Source organism: Lampris incognitus, chromosome 10 (genome assembly GCF_029633865.1).
Source record: "Lampris incognitus isolate fLamInc1 chromosome 10, fLamInc1.hap2, whole genome shotgun sequence".
Lineage (NCBI taxonomy): Eukaryota > Metazoa > Chordata > Actinopteri > Lampriformes > Lampridae > Lampris > Lampris incognitus.
The window spans coordinates 11,291,821-11,313,938 of record NC_079220.1 but is presented as its reverse complement, the minus strand read 5'-3'; the positions used below and the strand labels follow the sequence as shown (position 1 = coordinate 11,313,938).

Genomic DNA, 22,118 nt, shown 5'->3' with positions numbered 1-22,118 from the left:
AATATTAAAGCGTTGACGCGCGAGCTGCTACAACATCCCAAATGCTCCGCTGTAATATTTTGTACTAAGGTACACGGACACGGTTTCTGTCAACACGCTTGTCCACCTCTTTAGCAGGCGTAAATCACGATGATGCCGCCTCACGGCCACCAGGGGGCAGCAAAGACAACAGTTTGGCATCCATGTCGTCGGCGTCCCTTATGTAAATTCCCAAACGAGCAAATGGGAATAAAAGCAATTACTAGAGACCAACTTTAGCATTACGCACTGCCAGACAATGCTGCACATGTGATGTAACCTTGGCCAAGTACAAACAGACGGACCCTGGGGCTGTTTACCATTGCCTTCTTTGCCACGTCTCTCTTGTGTATTGAGTGCGCGCGCGCGTGTTGGTATTTCGATGCGCGCGTGCGCCCATGCTCAGAGGTGAACGTTTCAACTTGAGCAGAACGCGCTCAGACATTAGAGTCCATAAAGACGTCACCACTCCAGGTCATTGTTATTCTGTTCTGTGTGTAGCCATGAAAAGGGGGGGGGGGAGAAAAATCCTCTATCTATTCATTCACTCGGCTCAGCATGTATTATCCAATGCCATTACCACCGAGAGTCTTCCCCTCGTGCTCCCTCATGCAGCCAAAGGGCCTTATTCAAACTGCAGCTATTCAAATCAGCTGGATGTGATTTAGACAAAAGAAAAACTGGAAACTGAAAACCCTGCTGCCATTAAAAAGAAAATAAGACAAGACAGGTGGGGTGTGTATGGGCCTGGAGTCTGCTTCCTTCTTCACAACTGAAGGCTCCAGTAGCGAGAATGGGGGGGGGGGTAATAAGGTACAGGTGTGGACAGGGGGGAGTCTGATTTAATGAAGCTGTTACTGCAACATGCTGCTGTTACACCACCGCTGCCAATCCCCCCTCCACCCCTCCAACCCCCATCGTGCACCCCTTAAAACCACAGCCGCCACAGCTACCCCCCCCCCCAGTTCCTCCATTCTGCTCCCCCTTTTTTTTCAGTGAGAGGATAAAGCCTGTTGCTAGGCAGACAGTGCGACAGTTGCCATGGGAACCCTTGCAGACATAGCTGAAAGGGGGGAAACGGTTGGGTGCGGATGAGGATGGGGTGCAGGCGGAGATGCAGAGACAGAGAGTGTGTGTTATGGGGGAGGGGGCTCCAGGTTCACAGCCACTGCCTCCGCTCTATTTGTCTGGTGCTGCCGGGGGAATGGAACAAAGGGAAGCGGGACGGAGGGACGGGGTTCATTTTTGGTTCACGTTTAAGGTTCGGGGGGGGGGTTAGTCCGATTTGGGGTCGCCTTCTGATAGCGCGGTGTGGCGTTATGCGGGGATACCGGCTGAGCGGCAGTTTGCAGAGGTGCATAACAAAAGATAAGGGAGGTCAAAATGCAGCATGACATGGCTTTCCACGCAAACTAAACCGGTGTATAGCACACACACACACACACACACACACACACACACACACACACACACACACACACACACACACACACACACACACACACACACACACACACACAGTGTTTAGATAATAACGCAGGAAAAAAAAGAGCTTGCAAAAATCAAACACTAGCAGCAAAGGAAAGCAGCACCTGTTTTGTTTTGTTTTGTTTAATATTGGAGCATAATGGAGAGGCAGTCACCGGCACGCTCACCCTGCCAGCACCGTCCCTCTGTGTGTGCATTGGCCAAGCGAGAGCGCAGATAAACAGGAAGAGAAATAAAACGTGCAGCGGGTCAAGGGTCAGACGTTGTTTTCATCCTGGGCGGTTGTAACACGAAGCCAACAAATGAAAGTGGGTTATAGCCGCAATTACGGTTGCGCCAGCACACACACAATCCCTCTTCGGGGAAATGGTTTATTTGGGACCTTATCTTCATACAATAAAATGCGTGAGCGCCATTATCGACGTCACATGTGGATGGTGTGAGAGCGCGCTCGATTGGCCACCACCCGGTGACCCGCTCACTCGCCTCCCTCGGTATGTCCGATGTCAAGAAATCAAAAATCCTTGAAGATACGAGGCGATAATATCAAACAGGTCCGCCGTAGCGATTAGCCTCCTGACCCTCCGTCCCGGTTCGCCCGTCTTTCATTCCCTGTGGGGAGCGTCAATACGTTCGTTAGCCGCGATAAGGCGCTGGCCAGGCCACCGCGCTGCCTCCGTCTCCACTCCCTCCCACGGAGGAGGCTGGCCGGCCGTCAAAGAAGGCTGAATCGGTTCCTCTGGATAGGATTTGGGAATGTTTGCAATCACAGCATTGTAAGATGGCGACAGACGTACTCTTAGCCCCCCACCCCACCCCACCCCGTTCAGGGGTGGTCGTTCCCTCTTCACATAGACGGCCTCTTTGACTATTCCCCAAATCCTGTGTGAGTAGGGCACATGGCCGTTGTAACTCTAGTTAATGGTCACACCTATATTTGCACATGGAAGTGATGAGTGGTTTTCAGCTGTTATGCCGGTGTATGGTTTATAAGGGTGGGGATACCTGCAGCCACTTTAGGCTGACGAGGTCACGTGTAGACGAGCGATGAAACGTTCCTCTCAATAAACACGGTGCCCAGGTGAACTGATTCAGCCAGCTCTGATTTTCTTACCTGGATTATTCTGCATGCACAGAGACACTCGGCCGCCTGTCTTCTCAAGCCAAACTGCTTCTGTGGGTATTCATACCAAACAATGGCTGTTATCTCTCCCTTAAAGTCGAGTAAATCATTGAGTTTGGCCGGGGTCGTCCAAACTGCGGCCTACACGTGACTGTTTTCCTCGCCATTTAAATAAGAGTAATCAAGCAACCCAAATAGATAACTTATCACCATGTGCGTACCATGTCTACCATGTGGTTGCCTCACAGCAAGAAGGTCCTGGGTTCGAGCCCCGGGGTAGGTCAACCTTGGGGGGGTCGTCCCGGGTTTCCCTCCGGGTGCTCCGGTTTCCTCCCACAGTCCAAAGACATGTAGGTCAGGTGAGCTGGCCGTACTAAATTGTCCCTAGGTGTGAATGTGTGTATGTGTCCGTCCTGTGATGGACTGGCGGCCTGTCCAGGGTGTCTCCCCACCTGCCGCCCAATGACTGCTGGGATAGGCTCCAGCATCCCCGCGACCCTAAGAATGGATGGATGGATTGATGGATCACCATGTATATATAAAAAAAACAAATCCATGGATTTAAATGGTGCATTTTTATTCGCTTAATTTGTCTTTGAGTGGTGTGTCATGTGACACTACTTCAACAAGGGTGTCGACTCGAGAAGGGTTCATGAGAGCAAAGCATTGTGTATTGAGACCACTATATACATGAAACCTACTGTTTCTCCTCAGCAGGTCTCAGTAGCAACTAGACTTAACGGCCTTCACCCAGTTTATTTGTTCCAACTAGAGAAGGTCAAACCCACAGCAGAATAAAGGACGCCCCTCGGACGAAAGCGCTTATCTCATAGATGTTGCACACAACTTTGCTTAGCGCCGACCTTATCCACCAACACTCGGTATGACAAAACAGTAGATGAACGATATCGTTCAAAGCCGATGACCCCAGACGCCAATGACCAATCTAATGATTAGGTTGAATCAAGGGGACGCTTGCCATCGGGACTGTGCCTCTGCTAAGGAGCTGGACTGACCTCCGTTCTGCAGCAAAGTCACCTCACCAAAGTCAGCGAGTCCCGCATACGTCACAGCATACCACTGGGCACGTTTTTATTAATGTCTCACTTGCATATTTTCCACCCTCGCGCTTAACGAGGCCTTAACAAGCCTATGGCAGAAACGTCTGCCAGCTTCCACAGACGCAGTGTCCCAGCGTCTCGCTCCGCGCTGCAGACCACACCGGCTTTAGCAAATACTTCTCGTCGTCATGAGGGCCTCGCTGGCCGAGTGCTAATGCCCACGTCACCAAAGTGTAATGAGTGAGGTAGGGGCTGGAAATGTGGAGGACGCAGATGGTGCAACAGAGGGGCCAACGCTCAATGAGACAAGCGGCCCTCCAACACCTCGAGACAGAAACATGCCAAATAAATTCAGGGTGAACTTAAACCAGCGATCAAAGGCAGAGGGCTCGGGTAAGTACCGCTTCGATTTCCAAGTTGGTCCTAGTTTGTTTTGTTTGGAAAGATTTTTTTTTATCGTCTCCGGTTTCTGAAACTTGCGAGGGTGTAACGAGAGAGAGAGAGAGAGAGAGAGAGAGAGAGAGAGAGAGAAAGGCGGCGCGTTTCTCAAAAACCCTTATCACAGAAAGGGCAGCGGAAAGGCAGAACAGGTGTCTGCTCAACCGTGACCTCGTTACGTATGTCAATGCTGGGGCGTTACCCGGTCTGACCGTTAGGGGGCCCTCGGAGCCGTGAGCACAGCCAGGAAACAAAAGGAAGTAAATAAAAAGGAGGAAGAAAATTAAAACGCAGCCGCTTTTACAAAACCCGCTTGTTCTGCAAAACTCGACTTAGCCGGGCGCTATCGTATCCCAAATATGAAGCAAGAACCCCCAACCCCCCCCCAGTAAAAACAAAACAAAGACCTGATATTGAGTTTCTTATATCACCCTTTTTTTTCTTTTGCTTAAGGCTTGTTTCTTAAGTGTCTCGGTATTTCTGTTTTGCTCTCTCTCTCTCTGTCGAGTAACCTTATTATGGGTATCTGCGGCCTACATCTGAGCGAATGTGCCCCGCCCCCCCTCCCTCCTCTCTGCAGCGGGATTGGTGGAGCGGCGGGAAGGGGGCGGGAGCTAAGCGGAGCAAGGAACAAAAAAACGTGACTAGGCACCCAAAGCGTCGTGTTATGCAACGGCTGACCTACTAACATACATTTTAGACTAGAGACTCAGAGAGGGAAAAGAGAGAGAGAGAGAGAGAGAGAGCGAGAGAGAGAAAGAGAGAGAGAGAGCGCGCGAGAGAGAGAGCGAGAGAGAGAGAGAGAGAGAATTGGAGCAAGTCGCCAACATAACACGAGGTGCCCATCCAAAATAAGCGACACAGTATTCATGGTCTCCTACCTGCACCAATCGAGGAGTGCGTTTATGTTGAATGTGCGGGACAAACACACTAGACACCCAAGGAGTTGTTGAACAGGAACCGAAGGCTCCCTTTCCTTGCTTTCTGTGGATCCTTATTTTTAATCAGCAAAGTAAGTTTTTTTATTTTTAAATTTTTTTTTTATTTTTAAATTATTATTATTCTCACCTGAGTTTGTGTGTCGGATTATTCTTGCAAGCCCCATGATCACCACTAAGTAACATCATCAGGCATAATTCAAGCTGTTTTCGTGCTGATCGAGTGTGTGTTGGAGCGAGGCTGCCGTTGTTGGACTTTAACACAGTCCCGTTTATTGTCATTTCCGCACCCCGGATTCCTCCTGTTTGAAAACCCCGTGTTTGTTTTGGTGCCCAGGAATATGGGCCAGCGGCTTGGATCTATTTTCTCAATGTCAAGGCGAGGCTGTCCTCTCCTCCCCCCGTCCTGGTGTAGGGGGGGGGGGAGGAGGAGTCCTTCCTATATACGTGCAGAAGGGAGGGGGGGGGACCCTCGTTTTAAGCTATTTTGAACGTATTTGAAGAGCGTTGCTTGTGTTTTAGCCAGACGTTTCACGCCCCCTTGTGTCCCGGTGGTGTGCGGAGATCGTTCTGGTAATACGGCTGTTATTTTCCCGCGGGCGCCTCTTCGGTGATGTAAACAACGTGCTTCTCCCAACATGCGTAGCGGACGCACGGTGCTCGTGAATAGTCCCGACCGCGACTTGTAAGTACTGGTTTGAAATGTGCGCCGATGTTGGCGTGGTGATTGACGGCGGCGTTGCGACAAAGTGCAATAATGCCGAGGAAGACGGCGGATCCATAAACTATTGTCAATACAGCGGCCCAGACGGCTGCGTTTCCGCGTCCGCTGCGTAAGCGGGGCTATGTGGGTTAGTGGGCTAGTCCACGCGGACGACTGGAAAAATCCCGTGCAGGCTCGGAGGACACGCTTCTCCTCGTCACGTGTAGCAGCTCTTTGTAAAGGTTAACGCGGGTGCGCATAGGACTCGAGGTTTAACCCGTTACAGGCACAGACCCCGCGAGGCGCGCACGGGAGCGACACGCACCGCGCATCACGTCGCCGCCGAGCGCCGGACTCTTTTGACGCGCAACTTTTATGACTTCCTCTCATTGTTATTTTTTTTTTTACATTTTTATTGTCTTGTTTACAAACCACGGATTTAAGAGCTAACGGAGGATGAAGTAAAGGGGCGGGCCGGACCGCCTGTAGCCGTCAGGTGAGGTGTTGCATGCAAACGTTTTGATGCCGGTTTGTTAAGAATGTGGGTCAGAACGGTCCGGCGCCTAGGCGCATCCCCGGCCGGCGTGCCGTTTGCGACGGACACAGCCAACAATGGGCCCGCCTGGGTGCTCGTTGCTGAGCATGGTGGGGGCTTCTGTTGCGGTCGCCTCGGATGACTTTGCTGTTGAGTGTGCGGGCGGATGTGCCTCAAAACCATTTCGTTCTCTTTTTGTGTGTGTGTGTGTGTGTGTGTGTGTGTGTGTGTGTGTGTCAGACTTGAGTAACAAAGACGCCCTGCCGAAGGAGGGTAGTACGTTACACCCATCCTGCAGTGCGCTGGCACCCTACGAGACACATAGCTTGTCTTGATCAATTCCCCCAAAACTATAAACCCGACAAAAGAAGCGCAAGCTAACGGACCCCCCCCCCCCCACGAGCGGCTGTGACAGACTCCGCTCGGCTGCAGCCGGCAGGCTAATCATGTGCTCGCGTGATGTAAAGACGTGCCCCGCTAATTAAAAGTTGGAGCCATCGGCAGCATCCTTTTTTTATATAAGCGTAATCCACGAACTGTGTTTTTTTTTTTTATTATTCACGGGGTGATTTCTTTTTGTGTCACGCTGGGGGTCTTTTTACACACCCGGCTTTGTGGCTGATATAGCCCCCCGCACGTGGGTTCACGAGCAGCCACCCCTCCCCTTTCTCTTGCAGCATTTGTTCTCCACCGACGGCATGCGCTTAAGGGCGGCACATGCCCCTGCCCGGTTTTTAAACGTATACGCGCAGGGAACCGCGTATCACGCGTGTTCTGGGGAGGAGGGGGAGGGGGGGCGGACGGGCGGGTTTCGGGGCGCCGTTGTGTTGACCCGGGTCAGGGGCACCTCTCTCGTGTTCAGCCGGTGGTGCACGACCATGCGCATTTTTTTTAAATTATTTTAGCGTCGTAAACCCGCCGTGCGTGCCTTTTAGTATCAGTACGCTATCGGGGGGGGGGGACATTCCAGAGGTTATACAGGTTGCATAATAAATGAATTAAATAATTAAAACGGATTAGCGAGCGGGGGGGGGGGGGATTACGCAATCGGCGGAAACCCAGTCTGTGGCTATGCAGTGCTGCGCTTTGCTGTGGTGGCGGTGGTGGTGGAGTGGAGGGGGGGGGGTGGCGCGCGCTACTGCTGCCAATTGGTTGGCGCATACACTGGGTCTCTATGCCAGCTCTGAATGTAGGTCACACCAGCCCCGAGGGAGGGAGGGAGGGAGGGAGGGGGTGGGTGGGGGGGAAGAGGAGTGGGGCGATTCTGTCTTTCTATAAAGACAGAATCAAAACCCCACCAAAAATAAATCCTCGCCGCGCCATAACAAAGAAACGAACCAGTCATGCAGAAACAGAAACACGGATCGCCGTGCAGATAACAGCTGCGTGTGTGTGTGTGTGTGTGTGTGAACCCATAAAGACTCCACGTTTCACTTGACCCCCACCCCCACCCCCACCCCCAGCCCCACCTGCCCTGCGAACGCAAATTCAAAAACGCATCGATATGTGTACCCGCTTGCCTACTGCCCTGCTTTATACGCAGTTGGCCTTCACAGACGATTTCGGGCCTATTGCATCATCATCACCATCATCATCATCGCACTTCAGCTGTGGCAGGCGGCTATATTCATGACTGCCCTTGCAAAGTGTTGACCCAAAAACACTCCTCCGGTATCGGCGGCGTTGTTTGTGTGAAACTGTCCCTCCGCCCTAACAAAATAAATTCCACCTTAAACTCCGCGAGTAAGTTCATGGTCAACGGTTTGAAGTGGTTTCCATCCTGTCCCACTTCTTGGCCTCTTGACTGGGTTTCCTGGCACATGTGAGATGATAAAAGATGGGGGCTGTGCTTTGTTATTGTACTGCGGTCTGGAGCCCGGGGAGAGGCGAATTACAGCATTTAGTAGGCCAAGGGAGCACATGTGACTGGGGAAACACATGGACTGGGTCACGCTGCTTTTTCTTTTTTTCCCCTCCCTCTCCCCCCCCTCTCTAAGAGAGAGGGGTGATATGGATGTGTTTTCGTGGAACAAGGATCTGGCTCTGGGAGGACTCCGCCTTGCAGCCGGACTCCCTGGCTCACATTCCCCCATACTTTCTTGGGGAGATAAATTAACCCCCCCCAGACTTGGAATTCAGGCAGAAGACCCCACCCGTGACACAGCCGCCCCCCCCCCAACTTTGCACCACGTGCCACACATTACATTCTTCCCTGTGGGGTTTGTTCTGGCTTAACAGTTCCATCAGTAACATTTCTCTGAAAACAGTGCTCCCCCATTCCTCCGCCAACAGCCCTCCCCCGCCACCTCACCCCACCCGTCCCCCCCCCATCCTTTATTTTAGACATGCTTCCATTTCCTCAACAGCCCAACAGGAACACGTGCGGCTTTTGAACTCGGCCCACATTTTCCAGAGCTCGCCGCCACATATAGACTCTCCCGTGGCGTGGGACCAGCGGTTGTGTGTGAACGAGTGCAGCTCGGATTCTTTTCCCGTGCTATCATTCCACAAGTGCCGCAGAGACCTAGTGGTGACAAGTGAAAACTAGAAGATAGATTGTGAAGCGTAGTCAAGGTACGTGAAACACAACCAGAGAACAGGAAGCGGGGGGGGGGGGGGTGGGTTGCGGTGCAGGTCTGTTTCCTCCAGTTAGACGAATTTGTTTTTTTTATTTGTCGCTTTAGTGCTGAAAGTTAAAACAAAACAAAACCCCAAAAAAAAAAAGACCTCGACGTTACCAGAAGCCACACACACATGCAAATAAACCAGATGTTTCTGCTTTCTCGAGGCGGCAGTAGTGAAAAATCACCATTATTCACTTCTTCTTTTGTTTTTTGTTGCATCGCCGAAGCGTCAAGCGCGTGGCAATCTCTACAATAGAAGTCCCGGTTACGGTTTCGATATGAAAGAGCGAGAGGGCCTTTCATGGGTGTTAGTCATTTGCAATTAACCCAAAGGTGTTCCAATGCACACCCTGCGACTGAATGTGATTCACGCTCCCATTCACATGGGGCCTATCGTCAAGAGGCCTTTGTACGGGGGAGAAAGGGAGACGGTAAGCGAGCAGCAGCGAGTTAAGATGCCGGGATTCATTCACGCGTCCGTCTCGCCCTGCACGTTTTCACGCGCTCAGAAGTCGTCAATAACCTCCTTTGTTAGAAACGCTCGTTTTTGTCTCATTATCGATCTACCTGTGGCCACGTTAGGTGAGTGGCCCAGATAAGAAGGCCGCCCTTTCTTGTTCCCCCCCTCCGCCCCTCTGTTGTTGCCCTGGGTGACACATTCTTTCTACCGGCGCAACACCATCATTGTTAACTGTTGCTACATCACCTCACTTCCTTCCCCCCCCCTTTCTTTGTTTTATCTCTCCTTCAACCGATTCCCTCCTTTTTCTTTGTCTCCACCCCGCTTGGCTTCTACCCGATACTCTATAATTAGATCGTGCTCTAAATTTACACCCCTCACTCAACTCCTTTTTTCCCCTCTTCTTCTTTCACTCTCCTGACGTTTTGCCAAGGAATTGTCTTCTCTCTCTCTCTTTCTCTCTCTCTCTCTCTCTCTCTCTCTCTCTCTCTCTCTCTCTCTCTCTCTGTCTCGCTCTCTCCCTCTCTGCTTCACCTTTCCGTGGCTTTGGTGACCTATATTCCAGACAGCGAGCGGCGCAGGCAGCTAGCCTCGTGTTTACCGCGATCGGTAGGGTCCCAGTTTCTGGGTCAGTGGGACACGCCAGGAGAAAGTCTCTCCGCCGTGCCCAACAGCCACATGTGGAACGCCCACGGGAATGACCTTATTTCTGGCTGCATTCAGCCAGGCAGGGGAAGGAGCCAGACACCGACGTCTTTATTTTCCAGAGCTAATCTGGGTGCGATTGCACCTTGTAATTTGAAGTATTAAATGTCTCCATCAGCATCCAAAGGCCCTCTAAATTGTAACGCTATTATAGGGCGTGTGGGAGACTGGCCCTCTACCCTGTGTTCAGCCGACCACCGTCTACCTTTTGTAGCTAAAATAAGACGTCCTTGTCTTCGACTATTTGGCCCGGATGTTCAAGGAAAACTACGTAACGATGTCCTTAGCTTTTGGGATGAGCCAAGTGTAACCCCGGTAAACCTGCCGGATTATGAGATTATCGATGGAGACTGTATCCTGGTGCTTATGCAATTCAACAAGGTTTGCAATGTGTTGAGCAACACACTTTAATCGCTGCGGGAAACAAGAATGTGCGGCACACACTGAGCGGCGGTATACGTATGTGAATGTGAAAATAGTTAAATGCCACAATATTTCAACATATCGGCTAGGACAGAATTGTGAATAGAGAATACCCCCGGGTTGTTTTAGATCCAAACGGTTTGACGTTAACTTGTTTGAACACCTTTTTTAAGATGTAATCTCTCAATAGATTATCCGATTTATCATTTTCATCACGTGAGGTTTATCAGTCGGGTGACAAAATAAGTGTCTGAAGCAAATTCTTCCCTAAAACAAAGTGGTAACCTTAAATAAAATGGCCCATAATTTCTCTAGAAATTGTCTGCCCTGAAGGGTTAAGTGAGGAGTAAACAGCAGTAACACACTGGATCGCAATTCCTACATGATCTGAGTTGCTTGAGGTCGGTGCAAGTTGCAGAATATAGAAAGTAACTGGAGCAGTAAGTCTGTCTGTACGCAACCTAAACTGAACTCACTTTCAGATGAACACAAATGGCGTTTGGAAGCAAATGAAGGTTTCGGGGTGGGTTTTCTGTAGAATCCGTTGGCATTTGGCCTTATAACAACAACACTGGTTAAGGTCTTGTGTTCGAGCACACCTGTTCGGGTCGTTTCTGGGAGCTCCCTGCTGCGCTGAAGTGCTGAGCCACCCTTCTTTGTAGTTATTTGGCTGCTTGACCACCCCGGTGTTCTGCTAAATTAAGCTACTCGAGTTAACATGCCTTCTTGTTTGTGACCACCCACCCCCCCCTTTCTTTCCAGAGGCCCTTGACCTATATTTATCAATGCCCCATCCCCTGGCCACCCCCCCCCCCTTCGCCAACTTCAAATCTCTCAACTCCAAGCCTCTTTATCCTTGGCCGGCCCCGGCCGCTGCCTTTGTCTGTCTTATCTCTTTGCTCTGCATCATTGATTTGGCATTGAGTTGTTTTGGCGAAGAATGTTTCTACATACCAACGTCGGAGAATACTCACACAGTGTTCTTGTTTCGCAGCGGCGGTTAACATGTGGAAAAAATCAAAAAAGATTAGTTTTTCGAGAGTTTTTTTTTTTTTGGTTAGAGGATTTGTACGTGACCCAGAATGCTATAATGGAAGAAGCCCTGCATGCTCTGCACCTGGCCGCCGCTCGTCTCCGAACGCTCCCAACATAATGCTCATCTGGCGGGCCAAAAAAGCAAAGCGGTTTACTGCTATTTTTGTGATCTTGGCTTAACAAGTCCGTGCCACTTCATCTGTCACAATGACGCAATTTTGGTAGTGTTCGGAAATTGTCATAAAAGTCATCTGGAAATTTACATCAGCTGTCAGACACAGATTTAATTAGCTCTGCCTTGGAAAACTGCCATTCAGCTGCCTCGGAAAATGTGAAGTCAGATCGGTCTATATTTAAAGTATGTACCATGGAGACGAATGACTTGGGGAAGAAAAAAAAAAGAAGAAAAAAAAACACGCCACCATCGGCTTGGGAATGAACTCGGTGCCCCCCATTACATCACAAAAGTCAACATCAACATGTCAGGCTGGGGGTCAGAGGTCATGGGGCACAGACAGAGCAGATCAATAGCAGGGCCAAAAGGTCAGACAGTGGTTATTAAGCTGCAGAGACCATTCATTGGTTCCTAGGAGCGACGCATTCATTCAAAGCCAGACATGCCGAGACAATAGAGTAAAGCTGCCAGGTAGTGTTTTTGTTCAATAAATGTCTTTGGTTGCAAAATACGCTTAGGAAAAAAAACATGAGGCAGAAATAGAATCGGCAAACAGTTCCGAAAAAGATGCGATGCGGTCTCGTGTGAGCTTATTCTATGTGAATTAACAGAGCTTCTTTATTTTCTTTTTCTTTGCAGCCTTTTCACGTCTCAGCCAACCGAAGAGAGACAGACAAGAGAGAGGCTCCCCGGGAGACTGACTTGCCGAGGTAGACGGACTGACCTACATCCTGCTACTCGCCTGGAGCTGTAGGACACCTCTCTGCCAGCTCAGTTCAGCTCAGCGCGCCGCTCTCTTGCAAAACATCTGAAAAGAAACAAGGGGGAAAAAAGGGGTCACAGGATTTCCCTCCGAGAAATCAGTCGTGTTCTCCTCGACTCCAGGAATTTGACTTGTTTCTTCTCTAAAAAAACCAAGGGTGGATAAATGAGGGGTGCAAATGCCGAGTTCCACCTCTTCTTGATATTTTTGGCCAATCTGGACACTTGAACCACCCTGATCGAATTAGACCGAAACTGGATTAAAAAAAGACTGAATTCAATTTTAAAGGCGGGTCGAACCCGCTGAGTTTCAACCGGGAAGGAGCACAGACACCAAGAGAGGTTCTGACAGATCCTGGCACTTAGGAAACTACCAGAACAAGCTTGTTTTTGGTGAAAGCAATCAAGCACAAATTATCACTACCCCCTTCCTCCCTTTGACCTCTGACCCAATTCCCTCGTTGGTTGTCCTGGTAAGATTTCAAACTGGCTGCCAGTGAACAAGAATGGAAAGTCTGAGTGCTGCTCTTACAACATTAAGCAAAAACTCAGGGAATACCTTAAACTGTCTCGAAACCTTCTCCAATTTTGAGGAATCTCTCCCCTCCCCCCAGATAGCATCAACACGCCTGGGGCGCCTAATTAAACCCAAACCAAATATGAGCTGCAGACGGAAGCGAGAGTTCATATCCGACGAAAAGAAGGACGCCTCCTATTGGGAGAAGCGCCGCAAGAACAACGAGGCTGCCAAACGCTCCCGGGAGAAGCGTCGCCTCAATGACATGGTTCTGGAGAACCGTGTCATGGCGCTGAATGACGAGAATGTGAGGCTCAAGACCGAACTGCTACAGTTAAAGTTGCGTTTTGGCCTTATCAGCACTGCCTCCTACATGGAGAAGAGCCAACAGATTGGCGGAGGCGCCAACGCAGGAAACGGAGGCTCGTCCTCTTCCTCCTCCTCCACTCACTACTACTCCAGCGGCTACTCCAGTGGCTCTCAGGTGATGATGAACTCTGACTCCTCAGAGACGGAGCAGTCCGGACGCAGTGAAGGTCACGGCCAGCTTGCGAAGTACTCCCCCCGTGGGTCCCTCTCTGACATGTCAGATGGCTCCTCCAGGGACAGCCCCGAGCCCATCAGCTTTGAGATCAAGCAGGAGGGTGAGCGGCTGGAGATGGACATCACGAATGGCACCACCACCCAGATCATGTTCAACATCCACCGTGGCCTGACCTCTGTGCCCACTCACCATCAGATCCAACAGCACTCTCAGGAGCTAGAGTCTGCCTACCACAGTCAACAGCAACAGCAGCTCCTCCACCACCAACAACCACAGCCCCACCAGGAACCTGTTACCACCATTACAGCCCCAAGCCAGCCTGTCCCTCATCCACCCGCTGCCCAGAGAAGCGTTATACTCTACCGCGCCAGCAGTGCCTCTTACCCCGTGGAGAGCCTGACAAGGCACCAGGACACAGATCTGCAGGCTTCCCAGCAGCACAACAGTGGCAGTGGCCAGCCATGTGTCGGCCAGCTGCCCCAGTCCAGGGAGGGCATCACAGACAGCTCCAATGAGGCACTGGCGGAGGTGACCAAACAACTGGAGAGGAAGACATTGGACTCCCCTCAATATGACTTTGCAGAAAGCCGCAGTGAGGCAGGCGAGAGACATATGTACATGGTTAGTCAGTTTTCCAGCCAACAGCTGCAGGAGAATGGCTCCCCTGCAGGCATGGCCCCAGAGCTTCTCCACAAACAAGAGGAGGGCACCACCAAGTCCCACCTGTATCACCATGTCCAGCAGCCTCATCATCCGTACCTCAGTATCCATGATGAGGAACCCCCTGTGCTGACCTATGAGGGTGGGCCCAGAAATGAAGCTTATTACCAGTCCACCTCCTCTAGCAAGGACACCTCATCCAGTGATGGAGATCCCCGTAGCTCTGACAAAGAAGCCTCTACGGACGATGACGATTCCCCGTCCTCTTCCAGCTCCGACACAGGGAGCTATCACCACCAGCATCTGTTAGGCCTCCAGCAGCCTGCCTCACCCCTGCCTTCCTCCCAGGGTTGCTCTCACACGCAGGGCAGAGAAGCCCATGGGGAGGTGAGGGGCACGGCGTTACCCCACAAACTCAGACTCAAACACAGGGCCATGAGCACCAGCGGGGGAAGCGGTTCTGGGCAGGAGTCGCCAACCACCCCACCGTCTGCCACGCTTCCCCCTCTCTCCCACCTACCCCAGCATCCTTATTTAGCCCTCCTGCCACAAGGGGCCCCGAACGAGAGCGGGAAAAAGGAGTTGGGCGGGCGGCGAAACAAGAGGCGAGACTGAGCGACACTGACTTTTCTGAAGCTCATGTACTCTTAAAAAGCCGATTTAAGAACCACCCCCCTCATGCCTTTGCCCTAACTTTAAACCCCCATCTCAAGTCCCGGGGACACGGAAGCTGGGCTTCTCCGCACCCACGACCCATGTCATCAATCAGCTCTGGGCTTCTTGGGGGTAGCTGTGTCATATTTGTATATATTGTACAGATTTGTCATTTCATACATCCTCTCTGTACTTACAGAAGCACTTTTGTTTATGCAATGAGAGGAGGAATGGAACTGCTTCATCAGCTTATTGTGTCGTTTCTCGACGACACCCCGCATCACAAAACATCAGCAAAAGTACATTGCGATCATTTTTTTTTTTTTAAAAAGGAGAATGTAGTGAATCATTAATTATCAAGCTTTATCAGTACTATTGATTTGGTACACGTGCAGCTGTAGACAAACATACACATGTATGGCTCTCTGCCTTAATTCAATCAAATGCAAACACAAACTGGGGATTTTCCCTCGACCAAAGAAACAGTGACGGTAACACTACAAATACAGAGTTCCATCCCTCTTCCCGGGCCCTACCTCTACCCACCCATACCCCCCGCCCTGCCCCCGCCACTGCCATCGTTTTGCAAAAGCCCGCCACCATCTTTATTTTTTAAGCACTTGGTTTGTATATGACTGTAATATATGAATATACGTATGTTATATAAATATATATTTTGCAAAGAAAATTTGAAGAAAATTTCGACAAAAAATGTTACAAATCTGCAATGGCAAACGAGGATTTGGAAAGTGACCATCCCATTAATTAATCACAATTACTGTACAGCCACATTTTGTCCACCGTTGCTGCAGTCTCCCACCCCCACCCCAACCACCCCCCCACCCCCACCCCACTCAAAATTACAACGCCTCTCTTTTGATTGTCAAGCGTTATGGAACGAATCACCCTGTTTACAGGGACGCGGCCGTGGCCGTCCCGATTCAGACAGCCAGCAGCACTGGACGGAGGACGTGCCGTTTCCAGAGGCGGGGACCTCGTTAAAAATGATCTGATCGCTTAACTAAACCGGCCTCTGGAATGTTTGGTGGGGGTTAGTATTCGCCGGCTGCGGGCTATTAAAAGCGATGGTCAATTTGAGCTTTGAGCTTTATCAACCACATCCTGTTGTTGTTGCTGTTGTTGTTGTTGTTGTTGTTCTTGTTGTACCCATTCACCGGCCCAATGTATTTATTTCCCTGTTCTATACGCCCATTGCTGCAGAAAAGCCAACGGGAACATAGACTGTGAATGTGTGTGCAGACCGTACGGGGTAGATGCCGTGCCACAGGTTGAACTGTGATGTGGAAATGGGACGCCATGGGGCAAAAGTAGTGGGAATCAAGTTACAGTTTATGGAAATACACTACGCCGTGCTGAGCCCCGAGCACTCTAATTACATCCACTGATATTATATGCGGTTTTGTGGGAGGACTTGGCTTAGACCACATAGCCCTTGAGACTGGTATTAAAGGGCAGATATGAGATAATTGGATCAGTAAAACATTTGAGCTAATACATTAACGGACCCGCCGTACGACTCGTACCGGAGCCAAGTTTGAATTTTTGTAATTAAATTTCCCCAAAAAAAAAAAAAAGCAGGACAATCTGTGCTTCTGATGAGAGTCGGACTTTCCCTTTCTCGTGTGCCTCAACTGTTCAACCCAGGGAGGATCTATCCCTTTCCTTATCGCAGTCCCGGTACGGGACCCGTGGACTACACTTCCCTGCACTAGATTGTAGTTTAAATCACAGTCTATGTACCCCGTTCGGCTTTTCTGGCACTTGTGTATAATGTAAAGTCACCCCCTCACCCCCCCCCCCGCCCTCTTGGATGACACTGTAATGTTTATTTCATTGCTTTTCTATCTTCTTTTTTTGCAACGTGTTCGTTCCGTTCTCTTCTCTCCCCCTCTCTCCCCCTCTCCCTCTCTCTACTGTGTCTTTTGGATCGTGATGACATGTATTTGCCTCATTCCTCCGGTGCCCCTTCCTCCCTTTTTTTCAGTGTGTATTAATCAGTAATGTTTGTGGTTTTGCTGATGGTTTTATGAAAAAGACAAAAAAAGAAGAAAAAAAAAAACAAAACGGGCAAGGATTGTGTGGTGATTAGAGATAGGTGGTGTTTGGTTTGTTTGGATCGACACCATTCCATCTTTTCAACATGACTATGTATGTAAAGACACTAATGTTCATTGTGGAAGATGGCGCATTTCAAGATTTGAAAAGCAAAATAAAGAGAATGTTGACCTTCTCAACATATCATGCAGAATACCACACGCCTCTCTTGCGTTTTATCCCGGCCGTTGCACACAAACATAAATCGCACAACAAATGCAAATTCCATACACGGTGCCATTTTTATTCAAATTTTAATCGGCTCGTGAAAGGGGACACCGCACGCTATTATGATACAACTAACTGGCGTGGGGCGATATGGAAATCGGCATCTTGGTAATCATCGGGAGTTTCGCACAATATTACCATGCGTCACAATATTTGCTGACACGTGCAAAAACACCCATGTCGAAGAATCCAGCTGAGGTGCATCAACCACAGCTAGCTCTCAAATGATACCCCCCCTCAGATACTTCAGACCTCATTTTGTGAGAGATTTTGGGTAATAGATTCTTGTTATTGTTCATTTGGGCCGCAGAATTGTGCGTCACAATATGACAATATTTGAATTTCATCCCAATACGATAATACCATTGAAAGATCCATCCATCCGTTATCCGAACCGCTTATCCTGCTCTCAGGGTTGCGGGGGATGCTGGAGCCTATCCCAGCAGTCATTGGGCGGCAGGTGGGGAGACACCCTGGACAGGCCGCCAGACCATCACACAGGGCCGACACACACACACCCACACACACATTCATACCCAGGGACAATTTAGTACGGCCGATTCACCTGACCTACATGTCTTTGGACTGTGGGAGGAAACCGGAGCCCCCGGAGGAAACCCACGCAGACACGGGGAGAACACGCAAACTCCACACAGAGGACGACTCGGGATGACCCCCCCAAGGTTGGACTACCCAGAGCTCGAACCCAGGACCTTCTTGCTGTGAGGCAACTGCGCTAACCACTGCGCCGCCGTGCCGCCCCATCGGAAGATGCTAAATGATACTATTGAATTGCTGCACATCGGTTGATGAAGACACTCGAGTTAGCAAACTCGTTTGGCGAGACAGGTAAAAGTGTCTTTAAACCGTGTCCAGATCAGTGCCTCCACAGCACTGACTTAAAAAACACGATCACTATGGTCTGTTAGCAGTTTACAAAAAGCACACAGTCCAGTTTGCAGTCATGCTATGACAGGTGGTCCTGCTCCAGAAACCCTGTGGCCGAACCAACCTCGTACTTGACTCACTGATGAAGTAACAGAATGAATCACTGCCGGTAACCCAGAAAACACGGAGCCAGGGCAACATAACATCATAACTAGACCTTTTGTGTTTTTCACATATTCAGTGTGGCCAATTAAATCACTTCCCCTTCCTGTGTCTGCATCCTGAGGTCTCGGCACTTTAATGTGCGGTGTACATTGACTCGGGACGAATTTCCATTGGAAGCCTGAGGATGGCTTGAAAAAAAACTTCCCGCACAGTATTTACAGCGTCCTGCCTCACATTAGTCGGTGCGTGTTTGTTTCCCTATTTGCTGTGTCAGTGAGTCCGACCACTAAAATCCCTTCGTAGGCAGTAGGACAGGGGTGCCCGACTCCAGGCCTCGAGGGCCGCACTGTCTGCAGGTATTTGTTGCAACCATGCACTACACCACCTGATTTAACCAGTGGTGGAATGTAACTAAGTGCATTTACTCAAGTACTGTACTTAAGTACAATTTTGAGGTGATTGTACTTTAGTATTTCCATTTTATGCTACTTTATACTTTTACTCCACTACATTTGAGAGGGAAATATGGTACTTTTTACTCCACTACATTTGACAGCTTGATTTAACAGTTAGTTTGCAGATTTAGATTATTAATACAAATTATGAACCAACTAATAATGATATATTTGTTATATGCTAAGCTACCTAGCAGTATACAAAGTAATTTAAATTAGCTCCACATTTCACAGCTACAACATTAATGTGATGAACACATAATTGCTCCAATAATTATAGTCCAATAATATGACATATGATTCTGAAAAAGGCCATTCTGCATAATGAGTACTTTTGCTACTTTAAGTATATTGTGATACCAATACTTTTGTACGTTTACTTAAGTACGATTTCGAATGCAGGACTTTTACTTGCAACAAAGTATTTTTACACTGTGGTATTGCTACTTTTACTTAAGTAAATGTTCCGAATACTTCTTCCACCACTGGATTTAACTAATTCCTTGCCCTCCTTGGTCCAAGAGGGGAGCTAATTCGTTAAATCGGGTGGTGTGGTGCATGGTTGGAACAAATACCCGCAGACACTGCGGCCCTTGAGGCCTGGAGTTGGGCACCCCTGCAGCAGGGGGGACACGCAGTGACGGGGACACCCTTCAACTGGGTTACCTGGATTCAAGCCTTCATGTCGCAATGTAATCCGGGGGGGGGGGGGGGGAGCCGACCTGACCTTGGTAGGGGGAACCGCTCTTCTTCCTGCATATCATAACCCCTTCCGATTTCTTCTGGAGACTTCTCTGCCGAAACGGATTCGGGTAACCAGCAAGTGTACCCCCCCCCCCTCCACCTATCAGAGACAGCCATGTTTGGAGCCTTCGCGTCTTCATTACTCCCCCTGAGCGGCTCGCTTTTCTGGCACAGAGGGCTAATCTGCAACCAACGAAGCACCGCGGTGACACACTGACACACATTACCTAACTGGGCCAACCGGCTCCCTGGCAAAAGCCTGATGTAACACTGGCCTACTTGTATAGCTAGCCTCTCCTACAGCCCCCCCCCCCCACACACACACACACACACACGCACACACATGCCAGCTTAACATACGTAAATGCCTCCGACATTCCTCTCATGTATATAATCAGGCAGAAACACAGACATAAAGCCACAGACACGCTCTCTTCTGATTACAGCCTCTGTGCCGACGGCCCATATTCTGAACTCCAGCACTCCGACGCCCCGGTACATCTGACACCCACCACATGACCGTAAGGAGGAACATAAGGAGGACTCGGGGTTTAACAAGATTAAATTTTGCACACACACACAAAAAAAAAAAATAATAAATCCTCCCCGACCTCGGACATATTCGTTTTCACGCGCTCGTTCCCACACCTCCACACGCTGACCTACAAAGCCACAGAATATCTCAGCTTGTGACTTAATTTTCTTCTTCTGGCCCCAGACACATGCGTAAGAGGACGAGGGTCAGGTTGGCGTTAGATATCTATTCACCGTGGACGCCGCCGTTCTGCATCCAGAGCATCTCGGTGTGACTGACCTACTACACAAAGCCCAGGGCAGAGCCGGTCTGAGCCTGTCTGCCACCCAGCCCTCCACCCCCCCCCCCCCCACCCCGGCCCAGTCCGGCTCCGTTCCGCGTATAGGCTAAATATAGACGAGGAAACGCTGGCCTCATCACTTTATATAAGAGTCGTTTCATGCCAGAACCGCCCTACTTATTTCATTTCTTGATCATAACACTCTTGTTTGGCTCCCTTGCTCGCGCTGCAGAGCCGGGGGGGGGGAGGAGGAGGAGAAGGAGCAAATAAACTTTCTTGCCATTGACATTATTTTTTATTTTTTTCTGCTGCTGCTCCCGAGAGGACGTGCGATTTATAGCGCGAGCGAACGACAGTATGACATGAGACTGCACTGGCTTGATTACACAATCCTTCCCTAAATCCAGATCCGGGACCGGCTGCTAATCAGGACCATATAGGGCCGACCTGAAAAAGAAAAAAAGTCCTAGTTGCGCTAGAGAGCAATGGGGCGCTGTGTCGCTCCATAATCCCGTTTCTCTCCGTCTCTCTCTCTGTCTCCCACCCTCCTAAATGACAAAACGGGGTCATGTTCATAATAACGTAAAGGTCAAAAGGGAGGGGCCGGGGAGGGAGAGGGGGGGTGGATTTAGGGGAGGGGAGGGGGGGGGGAGCAGCAGCCAGCTAGCCCAGTGCACCAACCTGATCTAAGCCTGCAAACAAAGCAGCTCTTTGAGGCTGACGCATCAACGCCCTTCACAATACTCCCACTCACACAACACACAAGCAAACAAACACACACACAAGTACACACACACACAAGTACACACTCGCATATTTGCAAATGGATACAGACAGACCCCGCGCGGCCAAGAGGTTGCCACCGTGTTCAGTCTGAGTTGTTTTGAGGGTTTTCTTACAGTAGCCAGGCCGGCACACAAGGGGGGACAGTGTCAAGGTGACATCCGCTGCCAAGAACAGCACGGCTCTGGAAACATTCTGCTGTGTCCCCCATTTTCCTGATTCGACTTGAACAGCCGCTGCACCGCAGCTTGCATAAACAGGTCAGGAGGAAAGTAGGTCACTCCGAGCGGGAAGGGAAAAGCAAAGAGAAACTGAATGAGAGCGCGAGCGAGAGAGGGAGGGAGGGAGGGAGGGAGGGAGGGAGGGAGGGAGAGGATGGATAGGTCACTGAAGGTTGCAGCTCTATCTGCGTCACTCCGAATGCGTCTATGGCGAGATATAGAGGCTCCTGGCGAAGGGAGCAGAAACAGGGCTCTCATGTTACCTGGTTCCTCCCCACAGCCGGGACGAGAGGGTCACTGGAACAGCCATCCACCGGGGGGGGGGGGGGAGAAAGAGAGAGAGAAGAAATGAAGAGAGCCATTAAGGCGGAGATGGAGGGAATCAAGGGAAGATGACAGAGAGCGATGGAGACACAGAGAGAGAGCAGGAGGGAAGGCGGGGGGGGGGGGACCCCGGGATCACAGGGGCCTGGCAGGGTTTCAAGGTGACACACTAGAAACCCTCTGGCACATTATTTGGAGCAGGCTCCCGGGTGCCTGACCCGGCTGAGGCGGTTCACAGCAGAGACAGGTTCAACTCGAGTTATAAAACTGCAAAAAAAAAAAACTGGACCATTTCCACGCCTGCACACAACACAGCTGTTGGGGAGACGTCGGCGAGTTGTGTCACAACCTGCGTATTGCGAAATGCAGCCAGCTGAAATCATATAACAGGACTTAAGAATTGTGTCGTAACGATGTTGTCAGCGCACGGTGAGCCGCGTTGCATGCGAATAATAAGCGAAGCGAGCACTCGATACGTGCGCTGACGCTTTTACTGCTTCGCCAAATTACACAACCT

The 22,118-nt window shown here is 50.2% G+C and overlaps 1 protein-coding gene across 3 annotated transcripts; it reads left to right on the top strand.

The window, feature by feature from the left end:
• The first annotated feature begins 4,856 nt into the window (after nt 1-4,856).
• On the top strand, nt 4,857-17,134 carry nfil3-2 (nuclear factor, interleukin 3 regulated, member 2). 3 transcript variants are annotated; one of them, XM_056288184.1, is made up of 2 exons: nt 4,857-5,140; nt 12,366-17,134. In XM_056288184.1, exon 2 carries the CDS (start codon nt 12,995-12,997, stop codon nt 14,822-14,824), a length of 1,830 nt encoding a protein of 609 aa, XP_056144159.1. In that variant the 5' UTR covers nt 4,857-5,140; nt 12,366-12,994; the 3' UTR covers nt 14,825-17,134. The 3 variants fall into 3 exon arrangements, with proteins under 3 accessions (XP_056144159.1, XP_056144162.1, XP_056144160.1); XM_056288187.1 differs by having other exon boundaries at nt 4,857-5,751; XM_056288185.1 differs by having other exon boundaries at nt 4,857-6,265.
• Nucleotides 17,135-22,118: the final 4,984 nt, after the last annotated feature.

Coding starts and splice junctions, on each gene's coding strand:
- nfil3-2 (XM_056288184.1), top strand. CDS start 12,995: ATGGAAAGTCTGAGTGCTGCTCTTACAACATTAAGCAAAAACTCAGGG.